This window comes from Callospermophilus lateralis, chromosome 3 (genome assembly GCF_048772815.1).
Source record: "Callospermophilus lateralis isolate mCalLat2 chromosome 3, mCalLat2.hap1, whole genome shotgun sequence".
Classification (NCBI taxonomy): Eukaryota; Metazoa; Chordata; class Mammalia; order Rodentia; family Sciuridae; genus Callospermophilus; species Callospermophilus lateralis.
In genome coordinates this window covers 178,029,305-178,045,765 of record NC_135307.1, presented here as the reverse complement: position 1 = coordinate 178,045,765, position 16,461 = coordinate 178,029,305, and the positions used below count along the sequence as shown (strand labels likewise).

Sequence of the window (16,461 nt, the reverse complement as noted above, 5' to 3'; positions counted from 1 at the left end):
AAATGAGTTTTATGAAGATAAAATGTTATAGAAAGTGCTTTGAAAAAGTATTATTCAAATGTATAATTCAAACTCAGACATTGTTAGCATAGTATGGCTAAAAATTTGGTGGGTAAGCAAAAAAAGCAGGAAAAGTAAGCCACTACTAAATATGAATAGTAAAGGTGGTATATGTACTGAATTAAACATAATAAGGAGGAAAGTAACTTTTTAATCTCACAGGTTATTTGTTTTGTTGTTGTTGTTGTTTTTATAGAAAAGAACATTTGCACCTTCTACCCCACTGACAGGACGGCGATATTTACGAGAAAAAGAAGCCATTATTACTCCTGTTGCTTCAGCTACCCAAAGTGTGAGCCGTTTACAGAGTACTGTGGCTGGACTTAAAAATGCACCAAGTGAACAACTTATAAATATTTTTGAGTGAGTACCATACTATGATTTTTCTAAATGTCTTTTTAAAAATTAAATTCTTTATTCCATTCTGTTTTTAGTATAGTCAGAGATGGTGAATATACCTCTGGCACCTTTTTCTGTATCATTTCAGTCTGAAAATATCTTAACCTAAAACCAGATAGTTACCTACTAAAAATTTCATATAAATATAGTGAGGCCCCGTAGTGCAGGGAGGACGAAGGGAGCACCAGCTACCAGGGAGGACGAAGCAGGAGGATTGCAAATTTGATGTTAGTCAGGATAAATTAGCAAGACCCTATCTTAAACTAAAAATTTTTGGACTGGGGATTTAGCTCAGTGGTAGAGCATTTGCCTAGCATTTATAAGTTTCTGGATTCAATCTCCAATACTCCCCATCCCTCCCAAAAATAAATAAATAAAAATTTTTAAGAAGATCTGAGGGGCTGGGTTATAGCTCAGCAGTACAGTGCCTTACATGTGAAGCACTGGGTTCAATCCTCAGCACCACATAAAAATAAATAAAATAAAGATATTGTGTCCATCTTTTTTTTTTTTTTTAGTTTTAGGTGGACACAGTATCTTTATTTTTATTTTTATGTGGAGCTGAAAATCAAACCCAGTGCCTCACGCATGCCAGGCAAGCACACTACCTCTTGAGTCACATCCCCAGCCTCTATTGTGTCCATCTTAAAAAAAATAAAAGAAGAAGAACAACAACAACTGAGGATATAGCTTAATGGTAGAGTACTTATCTGGCATCTATCAAAAACAACAACAAAACTATATGTTTATATATTTATATCAGTATATATGTGTGTATAAATATTATTTCATGGGATTATAGAATTTGAAGTATATATTTTTAATATTTTAGTTGTAGATGGACACAATACCTCGATTTTATTTATTTTATTTTTATATTTATTTTTTAGTTTTAGGTGGACACAATATTTTATTTTTATGTGGTGTTTAGGATCGAACCCAGTGCCCTGCGCATGCCAGGCCAGCACACTACCGCTTAAGCCACATCTCCAGCCGTTTGAAGTGTATCTTAAATTTATTTAGCTCTGACATTCCACTCTTGTAACTACCTTAAGTTATATAAATTTTTAATTGACTTTAAATAGGTTCAATCTAAATGTCCACCAAATTTAAGACTGATTAGATATTTGTGGTACAGATATAAAATGGAATTTTAGGTAAATTTTTTTAAAAAGAGGATGTTTCCTGGTAAAGATGGTAGAATGAAGCCATATCAGAGAACTTCCTTTCCTAATATCTAATGATTTGGGGACAGAATCTCATAAAAGCAGAGAACATCCCTGATTAGGTATAGGGAATCCTGGAATGGAGACATTTAACTGAATTTCAGAAGAGAAAGCAAAGCCTTGATCTTCCAACAAAAGTTTAACATAGTACCAGATGAACTCTCCCCCTTTTCCCAGACTTTCAAGTTATAGGAAAACAGAACAATCCCAGTTTCAAAATTAGCTGAGGAGATAAGAAGTTTGCAGGTAATGTAGAAAGACTGTCTCAGAGATCTGCCCTAAATAGCAGTTGGTCCATACTGAACTACCCACTAAGCTTTAGTAAATTGAAATGAAGTGTCAAGTCAACTATAAGAACATTTTGTAGCAACAAGAAAAGAAAGGAATGAAGCAGAGAATGCAGAATAACCTAGACAAATAAATGAAAAGACATCTCATGTTGTTGGAAGACATAAAGCTGTTAAATATTCATACTACCCAAAGTGATCTATAGATTCAGTGCTATCCTTATCAAAATCTCAATGGCAATTTTTGTAGACGTAGGAAAAGCATTCTAAATTTCCTATGGAATCTCAAAGGACCACACATAGCCACAACAAGGTTGAAAAAGAATAAAGCTGGAGGCCTCATACTTCCTTATTTCAAAATATATTATAAGCCAGGCACCATGGCACCCACCTATAATCCCAGTGGCTCGAGAGTCTAAGGCAGAAGAATCTTGAGTTCAAAGCCAGCCTCAGCAACTTAGCGAGAGACCCTATGTCTAATATAATATTAAAAAGGGCTGGGGGGCTGGGGATGTGGCTCAAGCGGTAGCACGCTTGCCTGGCATGCATGGGGCGCTGGGTTTGATCCTTAGCATCACATAAAAATTTAAAAAATAAAGATGTTGTGTCCACCGAAAACTAAAAAATAAATATTAAAAAATTCTCTCTCTCTGTAAAAAAAATGGTGGGGGGGGCTGGGAATGTGACTTATCAATTGGTAAGCACTCAATTGGTTGAGGATTGGTTCAATCCTCAGTATCAAAAATATGTGTGTGTGTGTGTGTGTGTGTGTGTATAAAATAAATCTATAGTAATCACAAAAACATAGTATTTCCATAAAGACCTATAAACCAGAAGGCCAGAACAGAAAGCTCAGAAATAAACCCTCATAAATGTGCTCAAATTATCTTTAATAAGGGTGCCAAGTCTGTGCAGTGGTGAAAGGAGTCTTTTTTTCAATAAATACTTTTGGGTAAATGGAATATCCACATGTAGAACCATTAAGACATTATACAATACTGGAAATTTAATACAAAATGCACTAAAAACCTAAATGTAAAACCTGAAACTATAAGACTCCTAAAAGAAAATATGAGGGGATGCTTTGTTGGAGTGAACAATGATTTCTTGAATCATGACAAAAGCAAAAATAGACAAATGTTACTCTCAAGCTTAAAAAACTTATGCAGCCAAGTAAACAATCCACAGAGTGAAAAGGCAACCTATGAAATGAAAAATAAAATTGCAAACCATGTCTCTGATAATGAGTTAAGATCCAGAATATATAAAGAATTCCTACAACTCAATAATAAAAAAACCCAAATAATCCGATTTGAAAAATGCATAAAGGACTCAAGACAATTCTCCAGAGGAGATAAATAGATGGCCACTAAACCTATGAAAAAACACTGAACTGAGGAAATGCAAATCAAACTCACAATGAGAAGTCACCTCACATTCATTAGGATGGCCACATCTCCCCACCTCCCCTGCACCACAAATCCACGTATTGGTGAGGGTGTGGAAAAATCACAGCCCTGTGCATTGTTGGTAGGGTTGTGAAATGGTGCAAATATTATGGAAACTATTTGAAGTTGCCTCAAAAAAGCAAAAATAGTTAGCATAAGCTCCTGTAGTACTGCTTTTGGAAATATATCCAAAATAAATGAAAATAGAATCTCAAAAAGATATTTATACACCATATTCACTGCACATTATTCACAATAGTTAAGACGTGGTAGCAACTGAAATGTCCATGGACAAATGAATAAAGAAAACAGTCTGTACATACAGTGGAGTATTATTTAGCCTTAAGAAAAGAAGGAAGTCATGTCATATTCTATAACAAGAATGAACCTTGAAATATTATGCTAAATGAAATAAGCCAATCACAAAAAGACAAATACTGCCTGATTTCATTTATATGAGGTACATCAAATAGTCAAATTCACAAAAACCAAAGTTTTAATGGGTAAAAAATTTATGAAATTATATGTCTATATTATTTTATATAAGTAAAGCTTTGTTTATATTTGTAGGTTTACAACTGAGAATAAGAGTTTTGGTCACTAAAAACTAAACTAATTTTTTATTTGTTTTTATTTGTTCTTTTTAGATACACTTGACAGTAGAGTGTATTTTGACATATTATATATATTATACATACATGGAGCATAACTTATTCTAATTAGGATCCCATTCTTGTGGTTGAGCATGATGTGGAGTAAACTGGCTGTGTATTCATACATGAACACAGAAAAGTTAAGTCTTGTCAGGAGCTGCCCTGGATGCAGACGCCTTAAGTCCTGATGTTCCAGGTTCTAAACAATTATTGCCTTCAGTCTGGCGTGGCAATGCCAGGTCGAGGTCGCAGTAACTTGGGCATTACCCCAACTCAGATAACAAGGCATGGCTCCAGGAGTAGGCTGGCTCTAGAAGTAGGCGTCACCTGGTGGGGTTGAGTTACATCATCTGTTCCTTTGTAATCCTACCCCTTTGCCCTTTTTGGGAATAGACTATTCTATGGAACAGCCTCCCCCGGGATGGAGGCATGCTCTCTCTCTTTCTTGCTTGCCTTGCCTTCTCTGTGGGAGCTGAAGAGCCATCACAGAAACTCAAAGATAAAGGTATTTCTCTGTTTCTGTGTAATTATTTCGTGCCAGCCCAGTTCACCTGGAGTGACCCTGACTGATTTAGTCGTGTGTAGCGACAATGTCTGATTCATTCTATTGTCTTTCCTATTCTCAACCTCCCCAAACTAGTTTATTTTTAATTTTTTGTTGTTGTTGTTGTAGTTGGACAAAGCAATTTTACTTTATTTAATTACTTATTAAATATTTTTTTAGTTGTCAGTGGACCTTTATTTTATTTATTTATATGTGGTACTGAGAATCGAACCCAGTGCCTTAGGCAAGCGCTAGGCCACAACCCCATTTCTTTTTTAATTTTTCTTTCTTGTAGTTGTAGATGGATAGAAAGCCTTTATTTATTTTTATGTGGTGCTAAGGATCGAACCCCATGCCTCACACATGCTAGGCAAGCATTCTGCCACTGAGCTACAGCCCCAGCCTCCCTATTTATTTTTATGTGGTGCTGAGGATCAAACCCAGTGCCCCACACATGCCGGGCAACTGCTATTCCACTGAACCATACCCCAGCCCCTCAAACTAATTCTTGAAAGGAGAAATGTTAGTTGTCTGGGTTTTTTCCCTGGTAATTGGGTTCCTATTATATGTTATAGATCTTGTATGCGGAATCCTAAGGAAAACATTATGAAAATAGTAAAAGGAATAGGAGAAACTTTCTGCCAACACTATACCCAATCAACAGATGAACAGCCGGGATCTCACATAGGTAAGAAAAGTGAAGTTGGCACAATATTGAAAATAGATTGTTCTCAAAATTAGAAATTCAAGATTTTTACTTTTCTGTTATTTTTTTTTCCTCTTTCTTTTTCTTTTTTCCTTTTTTGCAGTGCTGATAATTGACTCTAGGGCCTCATGTATGTGAGGCAAGTGCTCTCTTACGAGCTACACCCGCTGCCCTTAATATACCAGATTCAAGTTTATGTAAATTTTATTCTTTAGTCCTTAACTAGATTGTAATAGCATGTGTTCTTCCTTTGTTTCCCTTTAGACTTTGCTATAAACAGACTAAAGCTGGCAGAAATTTTGTATTATAAAATGTTGGAGACTGTAATGGTTCAGGAAACACGAAGACTTCATGGAATGGACATGTCAGTAAGTAAATCTACTCTCAGCTACTGGCAAGAACCAAATGCCCTAGTCTGGAAGCAGTGTTTTGAGAGACCCTAAAGGGATGTGGGGTCAACAGTTTATAGCAGAGTTGACTAAGATAACATTGCAATTCTGACTTCAGTTGACTTTTGCATATCTGGGGCTAGCTAGGTGTAGGCAGAAATGTGAAATATGAAAAATTTATTTTTGAAGTACCATCAGCGGTCTTTTCCTGTAGGTCCTTTAAGGTCCTTTTTATTTTTGTACTTCATTCTCAACTAGTGATAATGAACCCCACACACATACACATACTGTTAAGCTAACTGATAATTAAGTATTTATTTGTCCATACCTCCCAGAGATTTTTTGATTATGAAATGGTGGTATTTTTCCTTTAAAAAAAAAAAAAAAAGACTTGGTTTTCTTTGAACATCTGACCAAGTCTGACCACTCTGCCAGTAGTTTCTTAAAAGAATTTTGCTACAATTGGGCACAGTGGTACATGCCTATAATTCCAACAACTTAGGATGCTGAGGCAGGAAGATCTTAAGTTCAAGGCCAGTCTCAACAATTTAGGAAGACCATTAGCAATTTATGGAGACCCTGTTTCAAAATAAAATAAAATAAAAAATGAAAGGGCTGGGCATGATGGTGCATGCCTGTAACCTCAATGGCTCAGGAGGCTGAGGCAGGAGGATCATGAGTTCAAAGCCTGCCTCAGCAAAAGCAAGGCACTAAGCAACTCATGTCTCTAAATAAAATACAAAAAAGGGGAGTGCCCCTGAGTTCAATCCCTGGTACCAAAAAAAAAGGAATGACTTGGGTTAAATCCCACTACCAAAAAAGGAAGAAAAAAATAGAAGTAAAAAACCAAGAAAACATATTAGGTCTTAAACTCAATGGTGAAAGAGAACTTTATCTTCTCTGTGAAATATTTCCTTTTCTGAACTTTTTTTTGTCTTAGCTTTTGTATCATTTCACCTTCCATTTCAGTGTTTTGATTAATAAATACTCTGCTGATAAAACAATTAACTGTTATTAAAAAGAAAAAGAAACAATCCTAATGCTTTTATTTTGATGGAAATATTAAATATTTTATTATTTGTTCAGATTTCAAATCAAATTGTTATGTGCACCTCATTTAGATTTAAGATCTATCACTGAACAAAATTTGATATAAGAGGGGCTGGGGTTGTAGCTCAGTGGTAGAGCGCTTGCCTAGCATGTGTGACGCACTGGGTTTGATTCTCAGTACGACATACAAATAAATAAAAATAAAGGTCCATCAACAACTGAAAAATATTTTTTTAAATTAGAAAACTAATTTGGGAACTCAGTTTTTGTTTTTGTTTTTGTTTTTTAATGCAGTGCTGGGGATTGAATCCTGGGCCTCAAGCATGCTAGGCTCTACCACTGAGATATACCACCAGCCCAAGAATTCTGATTTTTATCTCTAATATGCTAGCATAATATATTTTGTTGTTATAGTTTTCTTTTTTAGGATGACAGAGAATAAAATTGCTGAGAAATGTTAAGCCGTGGTCTTTTTCTTCCCCAAGGTTCTTCTAGAGCAGGATATATTTCATCGTTCTTTGATGGCTTGTTGTTTGGAAATTGTGCTGTTTGCTTACAGCTCACCTCGTACTTTTCCTTGGATTATTGAAGTTCTAGATTTGCAGCCATTTTATTTTTATAAGGTGAGATAATAGCAAAGTTCTTTTATAGTGTGGCACACATAAATGTTGTATTTGTCTTAGTGCTAAAGAAACACAGTTGTGATTTCTGGAAAATATTTCTAGAGGTCTTCTAATGCTTTTAGAGTGGAATGAGAACAAACTGGAGAGAATGAGGATATAAGTAAATTAAGCCAATTTCATAACTTCAGTTCTTTTTTCATCACTACTTGCAAATGTAACCTGGTACTAAGTACTTAACCTCAAAGTTTCCATATTTATAAATGAAAATCATAATCCTATTAACCAAGTATGCAAGAAGAACAAAAATACTTTCTCCTAGAAGAAGGCAGCAAAGGTCTAAAGTTGATTGTGGTGGACTGGGGGTGTAGCTCAGTGGTAGAATAGTTGCCTAGCATGCACAGGACCCTGGGGTTGATCCCCAGCACTGCAAAAAAGAAAAAAGGATAAAAGGGGCCGGGGGTGAAACCAAGTAAAACAGATTGTGAAGTTGTAATAACAGATCAGGCTTATTCCCTAAAGTTGAGCTAATTCTGTGTGAGTGAGTCTTACTTACTCTACCCTTTTTATTTTCTCTGTGAGGAGTGTTAGAAAAAAAAGAAACCTTCTCCAGAAAGCTTTTTTGCTTTAGAACTATTAGAAAATATTAACATTTCTCTTATAAAGTATGTCATAGCTACTGAGCTGTGTCATCATAGTAACGATTAATGATATCTCATTTTCAAATTTAGGACTAATGATACTTGATATGTTTATTGGCATGATTTAGTTAATATTTAGTCATCTGTGCTACTTTCAAACTATTAATGATAAAAATAAATTAGTTTGAAGAGTTACATATGTGTGTGAGAGAGTGTGTGTGTAGCTAGGGATCAACCCCGGAGCCTTTTGCACATGCTAAGGCAAGAGCTTTATCACCAAGCTACATCTCTAGCACAGGAGTTAACATTTTGTACCTAAAGTTTGCTCGAATCAATTAGAGTTGTAGAAAATGTACATCATGGGTAAGCTTATCTGGTTGAATTATTGACTGTGATTAAGAGTTTAAGGTTCTTAGGGGAAATTGGTTCTGATGCTATACTTACTTTCATGTGCATATTCAGATTTTTCCATTAGGAAATTTAGTTTTCCCCATAACCTGAGAGCGGTTTGTTTATGTTTTGTTTATGTTTTTTTTTTTTCTGATGCTGGGGATTGAATCCAGGGCCTTGAGTACTGTACCACTGAGCCATCTGTCAACCCAACAATTTGTTTTAATTTTTAACATTCGCATTTCATTTAAGAAATTAAAGCCTTTGATTCCCCCCGCCCAAGGACTGTGTGTGTGTGTGTGTGTGTGTGTGTGTGCGCGGGCGCGCGTGTATATGTGTGGTGATTGGGATCAAATCCAAGGCCTCATGCATGGTAGGCAAGTGTTCTACCACTGAGTTACACCCTCAGCCCTCAAACCTTTGTTTTTGTTTTTTTCCAATAAATAATTTTATGCTTGTTGAAGAAAAGCAGAAAATACACATAAATATGAATATTAAAATCACATTATAATCTAGTTATTAGTAATAATAACTATTAATATTTTTTTGTCTATACACAGATTTGTTCTAGCTATTTTCCCTTATTAAAATATAACTATAGGGCTGGGGCTGGGGCCTAGTGGTGGAGCACTTGACTATCATGTATGAGGCACTGGGTTCGATTCTCAGCACCGCGTATGAATAAATGAATAAAATGAAGGTCCATCAGCAATTTAAAAATAAAATAGAATATACTGTATATAAGTAAAGAAGTTCCTTTTTTTTTTTTTTTTAAAGCAGGCCTTCTAAGTTCACTTTATTTTTCATGTGTAAAAACTATATATTTTAGTCATAGCTATCTATAGCCTGAGTCTTCTGCACAGAGACTCTGGTGTGGATTTTTATAAAATGGTCAGTGAACTCCTGATAGGGATACTTGGTGAACACATTCTCTTTCCAGGGGACAGGGTTCAGGTAGCTGTAGGTATTGGCAGTGAGAAGTCAGCTTTGGTGAAGGTGCCCAGGGTGTCCATACAGACCCTGACTGAGACATAGCTGTTGTCAGTTCCAGCCTTCAACAGTAGCTTCTTGGGCACATGGGCTGATGGGATGCCAGTGCCTCTGGGCCTAGTGTTGGAGCACTGGGTGCAGGGATGAGGTGTACCAGCATAGAACCACAAAAGCCTGTCGTCTTGCAAGGAACAATGTGAGGATGGTAATCTTGTTTCCCCCACATGCCCCATTGATGTCTCCTTAAGCCACTTAATACCCAGACTGACACGGCCATTGTAGTCCCCGTGGACTAATGCATTGAACCTGAGCCTGCTTTTGTACCAACATCACCTCTAAAACCTCATCCTTGAGGGAAATTCTCCCTGGAAAAAGTCAGTGAACTCTGATTTCTTAATGGATAGAAAGATAGATCTCAAGGGATTTGACCTTTATGTCCTTGACCAGACAGCCCAGCTTGCCTCCACAAACTTCCTGACCCTGACCCACCTGCCATGTTCTCCCTATATAGGGCTTCTGGGTCACCTCCCTGAACCAAAGTCATTTACCATATGGTATTTGCTTGGAGAAGAAACATAGTTACTTTTAAATAGTTCATTCCTTCTGTTCTTTTGAGATATTGGGAAGAATAGTCTGTGAAGGGACAATAAAAATTAGGACTGAACTGGAAACCCAAGACCTAACTTCTACTGTTAGACTTTTGACCAGTTTTTGTAAGACATGAAAAAACAGAAATGTATGTGAAAATATTTTTATTAAAGACTGCAAAAGTTTCTTTGTAGAAGAAGTGCTTGCAAGCCCAAACCAGAACTGATTGCTTGAAACCACATTGCCTTCTCAACTTTCTCCTCTCCAGGTTATTGAGGTGGTGATCCGCTCAGAGGAGGGACTCTCCAGGGACATGGTAAAACACCTAAACAGCATTGAAGAACAGATTTTGGAGAGTTTAGCATGGAGTCATAATTCTACACTATGGGAGACTCTCCAGGCTTCTGCAAACAAAGTTCCTACCTGTGAAGAAGTGAGTCAGGGCAAGGTTAATACTCCCTCCCCATCATTTAAAATAAATTAAAGGTTTATTGAGGTATATTTTTACACCATACAACTCACCAATTTAAAGTGTAGAGTGGTTTTTTACATGTAGATATGTGCAGCCATCACCACAGTCAATTTGAGAACACATTCATCACTTCAATAAGAAACCCATACCTTTTAGCTATCACTTCCTGTCCTGCTACCTTCTCTCTAACCAAAGCAATGCTGCTCTGCTCTCTGTTTCTATAATACACATTTGTTTAATTCTGGACATTTCATATAAATTGATTCATACAATGGGTATGTAGTCCTTGGTTACTGGTTTCTTGGTATATTTTTAAAATTCATCCATCCTGTAGCATATATCAATATTTCATTTCCTTTTTTGTCAAATAATATTCTGTTGTATGGATATGCCATTCTTCATTCATCCATTTGGTTGTTTCTATCTTTTGGCTCTCATTAATTATGCTGCTGTGAACATTCAGGCACAAGATTTTATGTGGGCATTATTTCATTTTTCTTGGTTGTATATCTACAAGTGGAATTGTTGGATCATGTGGTAACTGTTCAAGCTTTTGGAGAACTGTCAGACTGGTTTCTAAAGTGGCTACAACAATTTTGTTCCCATCATCAGTGTGTAAAGATTACAGTTGCTTCACATCCCTGCCTATGCTTGTTAGTATTTGTGTTTCTTTTTTTTAATATTTTTAGTTGTAGATGGACAAGATACCTTTATTTTATTTATTTGTTTATTTTTATGTGGTGCTGAGGATCAAGCCCAGTGCTCTACTACTGAGCTACAACCCCAGCCCAGTATCTGTGTTTCTGGTTATAGCCTTCTTATGAATTGGTATTTTATAGTGGTTTTGATTTGCATTTCCTGCAAAACTTATCTCCCATTCTCTAGGTTGACTTTTCCCTTTCTTAATATGGTTATCTATTGGAACACAAACATTTTTCATTTTTTTAATACCTGTATTTAATTAATTTATTTATTTTTATGTGGTCCTGAGGATCAAACCCAGGACCTTGCACATGCAAGGTGAGCACTCTACTGCTGAGCCATAACCCCAGCCCCACATTTTTCATTTTGATGATGTCCAATTTATCTGTTTTTTCCTGTATTGCTTGTGTTTTTAGTGTCATATTTAGGGAACCAATTAATCTCATCATTTTAAATTTTTCAAATGTTGAAAGGTTTCATTAGTGATATTTAGAATTAAAAAATCAAAAGTTTGTGCTAAAGGTTCTATGAAATCACATTCGACAGCTCCAATTTATATGAAAAGGAGTTTTTCCTTCCATCTCTGTTATTCTTTTGTAATTCTCATCTTTTGATCCCTCTTTGCTTTTCTGTGTCTTCTTTTACTTCACTAAACTTCTTGATTCTTTCCTAATCCAAACTAATGGAAGAAGGATCTAAGACCAGGAAGAATTGAAGATAAGATAGTTTCTTGAAATTTCTCTTTCAGCTAGGCATGATGGAAGTCACTTGTAATCCTAGTGATTCAGGAGGCTGAACCATATCTCCAGCCCTTTCTATTTTTTATTTTGAGACAGGATTTTACTGAGTTGCTTAGGGCCTCACTTAGATGCTGAGACTGGCTTCAAGCTTGTGATCCTCCTGCCTTGGCCTCCCAAGCTGCTAGAGTTACAAGCATGAGCCACCAGGCTTGGTAATTCTTGCCTTTTGCAGGAAATTATGATTAATTGGTCAGCTTTTGATATTCATCAGTATATGTCCATTAGAAAGTGGAAAAAAAAAAGCTGTGAACTTAAAGGAAACATACTTGGATCAAAGCCATTCCTTTTATTACTTAGTATGATTATGGGCAGATTTCAATTCTGAATCTCAATTGTCTCATCCCTAAATAAAAGATGAGAGTGTCTACTTCATAGGTTTACTCACAGTAGCCATTAGTACATAGATAAATTTTAAAATTCAAACAAACTCATATTTAACGTTAACTGAGCACTTTATGAAAATTGTTACATTTTGCAAAGAAATAAGGAAAGGGAAATAAAACAGTAAAAAGAAGTTCAAGAAAACTTTTTTCTACCATTTAATCAGTGGGTTTGGGTTTATCTGTATGTAAGGCAAAGGGTTTTTGTTTTCTACAGGTTATATTCCCAAATAACTTTGAAACAGGAAATGGAGGAAATATACAAGGACATCTTCCCATGATGCCAATGTCTCCTATAATGCATCCAAGAGTCAAGGAAGTTCGGACTGACAGTGGAAATCTTCGAAGGGGTAGGTTCAGCATTGGTAAAATACTGGAAAAATTTCAAAGATCATTTTTGTCAGAGAAAACTTCAAGTCTTGATAGTATGTAATTCAGAAATCTAGTTTATTTTTGGGGGAAGATGGGGTAGGGTAACAGGGATTGGACTCAGGAGCACTCAACCACTAAACCATATCCCCACGCCTATTTTGTATTTCATTTAGAAACAGAGTCTCACTGAGCTGTGCGTAGTGCCTCACCATTGCTGAGGCTGGCTTTGAACTCAAAATCCTCCTGCCTCAGCCTCCCAAGCCCTTGGGATTACAGGCATGCACCACTGTGCCCAGCAAAAATCTAGTTTCTTCATCAGAATTTGAGAAGCGGCTTAGTGCTTCTAACATCTTTATGTTGTTATTTTTTTAATATTATAGTAAAGTTAAAGTTTTTTTAAAATGATCTTTTTTTTTTCTTTTAATATTGTTTAAGTTGTCAGTGGAACTTTATTTCACTTATTGATAACGCGGTGCTAAGAATTGAACCCAGTGCCTCACATCTGCTAGGCAAGCGCTCTGCCACTGAGACACAACCCCAGCCCTAAAGTAAAAGGATTTCTAATCTGATTTTTTAAAAATATTTTTTAAGTTGTAGATGGATACTATACCTTTATTATTATTTTTTAATATTTATGTGGTACTGAGGATCGAACCCAGTGCCTCACACATGCTAGGCAAGCACTCTACCACTGAGCCACAACCTTAGCCCTAATCTGATTTTGAATATGATCTTTTTAAAAAATTTCAGTATCTGCTGAGCACAGATACTGCAGTTTTTAAATTTCAGGCACATGCCTATGGTCCTAAAAATGAAAGAGTCTAAGGCAGGAGAATCACAGGTTTAAGGCCAGCCTTGGCAACTTGGTGAGACCCTGAATCAAAATAAAACTTTTCTTAAAAAAAAACTTGGGGGGCTGGGGTTGTAGCTCAGTGGTAGAGCACTTGCCTTGCACGCATAAGGCCCTGGGTTCGATCCTCAGCACCACATAAAAAAATAAACAAAATAAAAATAAAGATAAAAAAAAAGAGAGAGAGACTGGGAGTGTTGCTCAGTGGTGGAGCACCCCTGGATTCAATCTCCAATACCACAAAAAATAAGTGCAATATACTATAATATAATTGTAGTATTAATTATTGTAGAAGTAGTATTTTGGACTTTCAGTAAACATATATGATTTTCCTAAAGTCATATAAAATAAATCATAAAGTCATAAAAAATGCTAATGGGAAAGAATTTAAATAAACTCATACCTACTTTTCCAGATTTGACAAAAGTTATATTCTTCCTTTGTCTATGTATGTTTCTGTAGAAAGATAAATATTTAAACAAAACTACTCATATTCTCTTTGGGATGCTTAAGTTCATCTAATAAATGACTTATCTCTTAAAAATGTTTCTTTTGAGCCTTACCAATGGAGAGATTTTAGTGCATTCTTCATTGTTTTCTTTTTTTTTAAATATTTTTTTTTAAAGAGAGTGGGGGGACAGAGAGAGAGAGAGAGAGAGAGAAAGAGAGAGAGAGAATTTTTTAATATTTTTAATTTTTAGTTCTTGGCGGACACAACATCTTTGTATGTGGTGCTGAGGATCCAACCCGGGCCGCACGCATGCCAGGCGAGCGCGCTACCGCTTGAGCCACATCCCCAGCCCTCTTCATTGTTTTCTTATGTGACATAGCAAACTAACATGTGCATCTTTTGGATTATATTACTGTTTAATTTTTTGAAAATGGGTTAAGGAAATCTGTCCCCACAGTATCTCTGAACAAATCTCAGAAGAACAAGTATTCAGATTACATAGAAGGTAGATCTACATTCACTTTTGGACTGTCATATGTGTATCTGCAGTCGAGTTTACATGCTGTGTAGGATGTTAAAAATGTTCATGCTATAGGGCTGGGGTTGTGGCTCAGTGGTAGAGTGCTTGCCTAGCACATGTGAGGCACTGGGTTTGATCCCTAGCACCACATAAAAAAATACTAAATAAGGGCTGGAGTGGTGGCTCAGTAGTAGAGCACTTGCCTGGCTACGTGAGGCCCTGGGTAGGATCCTTAGCACACATATAAATAAATAAATTAACTAATTAAAAGATCCATTTACAACTAAAAAATATTTTTAAAAAAACTGAACAAAAAAAAGGTATTGTGTTCATCTATAACTAAAAATATTTTTCAAAAACAATATGCATGCTATAAATGCAAATCAGTATTAATCAATGGTGATAATTATCCTGTCACAAAATGTGCTCTTCTTGGGCTGGGGTTGTAGCTCAGTGGTAGAGTGCTTGCCTAGCATTTGTGAGACACTGGGTTTGATTCTCAGTACCACATATAAATAAACATAAAATAAAGATCCATCAACAATTAAAAAAATATTTTAAAAAAAACTCTTCTTACTTTTAGTTATTAATGTTTAGAGAGATGGAATTTTTCCCCCCAGTACTGGGAATGGAACCCAGGGGCATGCTAACATTGAGCTACATCCTCAGCCCTTTATTTTTATTTTTATTTTTAAAGGAGAGAGAGAGGGAGAGAATTTTTAATATTTATTTTTTAGTTTTCAGCAGACACAACATCTTTGTTTGTATGTGGTGCTGAGGATCTAACCCGGGCCGCACGCATGCCAGGCGAGCACGCTACCACTTGAGCCACATCCCCAGCCCTTATTTTTATTTTTAGACACTGTCTTACTAAGTTGCCTAGGCTGCTCTCAAGCTTGCAATCCACCTGCCTCAGCTGTAATCATAAGCATGCACCACCATTCCTGGCTAGTAAAAATGTCTTAATACAGCATAATATAAAACACTGAGGGTTATTTCTCCTTAAAAAACTCGTAAGGTTCTGGGCTGGGGTTGTGGCTCAGCAGTAGAGCGCTTGCCTCGCACTTGCAAGACCCTGGGTTCGATCCTCAGCATCACATACAAAATAACAAGTGAAATAAAGGTGTTGTGTCCAACTACAACTAAAAAATAAATATTAAAAAAAAAAAAAACTCAGATTCAGGTGGGAGTGTATCTCATTGGAAAAGTACTTACCTAGTATGCAAATAACCCTGGGTTTGATACCTAGCACTGCAAAACAAAACAAAACTTACCAGTAGTTTAACTTATAACCGAGCACCTTTTCTGTGTCTTAGCATATTGTCATGTTTGTAAGTTTGGGTCAGTTTTTCATTTGTATATTCCTTAAACTTTTTAGTCTTTGCCATAGCTTTTCCAGTATTGTGCTGACAAAAGATTATTTCAAAAGGAGTTTACAGCTGGTTTCATGTCTGTAACTCAAGTCTCCTTGAAATATCACCTTTGAACATTCCTGTCAGATTCAAGGACCGTATTGGATTTTTTTTTGTCTTTAAAATACGCAAGTAGGGCTGGGGATGTGGCTCAAGCAGTAGCATGCTCGCCTGGCAAGCGTGCGGCCCGGGTTCGATCCTCAGCACCACATACAAAAAAAACAAAGATGTTGTGTCTGTTGAAAACTAAAAAATAAATATTAAAAAAATTCTCTCTCTCTCTCTCTTAAAAAAAAAATACGCAAGTAGACTCTTGTACAAAGGGTCATGAAAGCTACAGTTGATATTTCCACTTGTTCTGTACTAAAGAAGTCAGAGCTATTTTTGTAACCTGAATAATGGAAAGATTTTTATTAAACCATGACTATGTCCCCAATCATCTCACTAATACAGAGTTTTCAAATCATTGCAGAGGTAATTTTTGTATTTTTAAGCATATTTTCAAAATAGA

At 36.2% G+C, this 16,461-nt stretch overlaps 1 protein-coding gene and 1 pseudogene across 1 annotated transcript in view; one reads left to right on the top strand and one right to left on the bottom strand.

Annotated features, from left to right (window-relative positions):
* Positions 1-16,461, top strand: part of Rbl1 (RB transcriptional corepressor like 1) — a 56,963-nt gene that overhangs the window by 23,754 nt on the left and 16,748 nt on the right. Inside the window, exons 9-14 of the mRNA XM_076849077.1 lie at positions 257-423; positions 5,193-5,305; positions 5,588-5,691; positions 7,248-7,385; positions 10,260-10,424; positions 12,563-12,695. Of these exons, the coding sequence (XP_076705192.1) occupies positions 257-423; positions 5,193-5,305; positions 5,588-5,691; positions 7,248-7,385; positions 10,260-10,424; positions 12,563-12,695 (820 nt within the window). The remainder of the gene's footprint in view (positions 1-256; positions 424-5,192; positions 5,306-5,587; positions 5,692-7,247; positions 7,386-10,259; positions 10,425-12,562; positions 12,696-16,461) is intronic.
* Positions 9,239-10,233, bottom strand: LOC143393517 (small ribosomal subunit protein uS5 pseudogene; annotated as a pseudogene).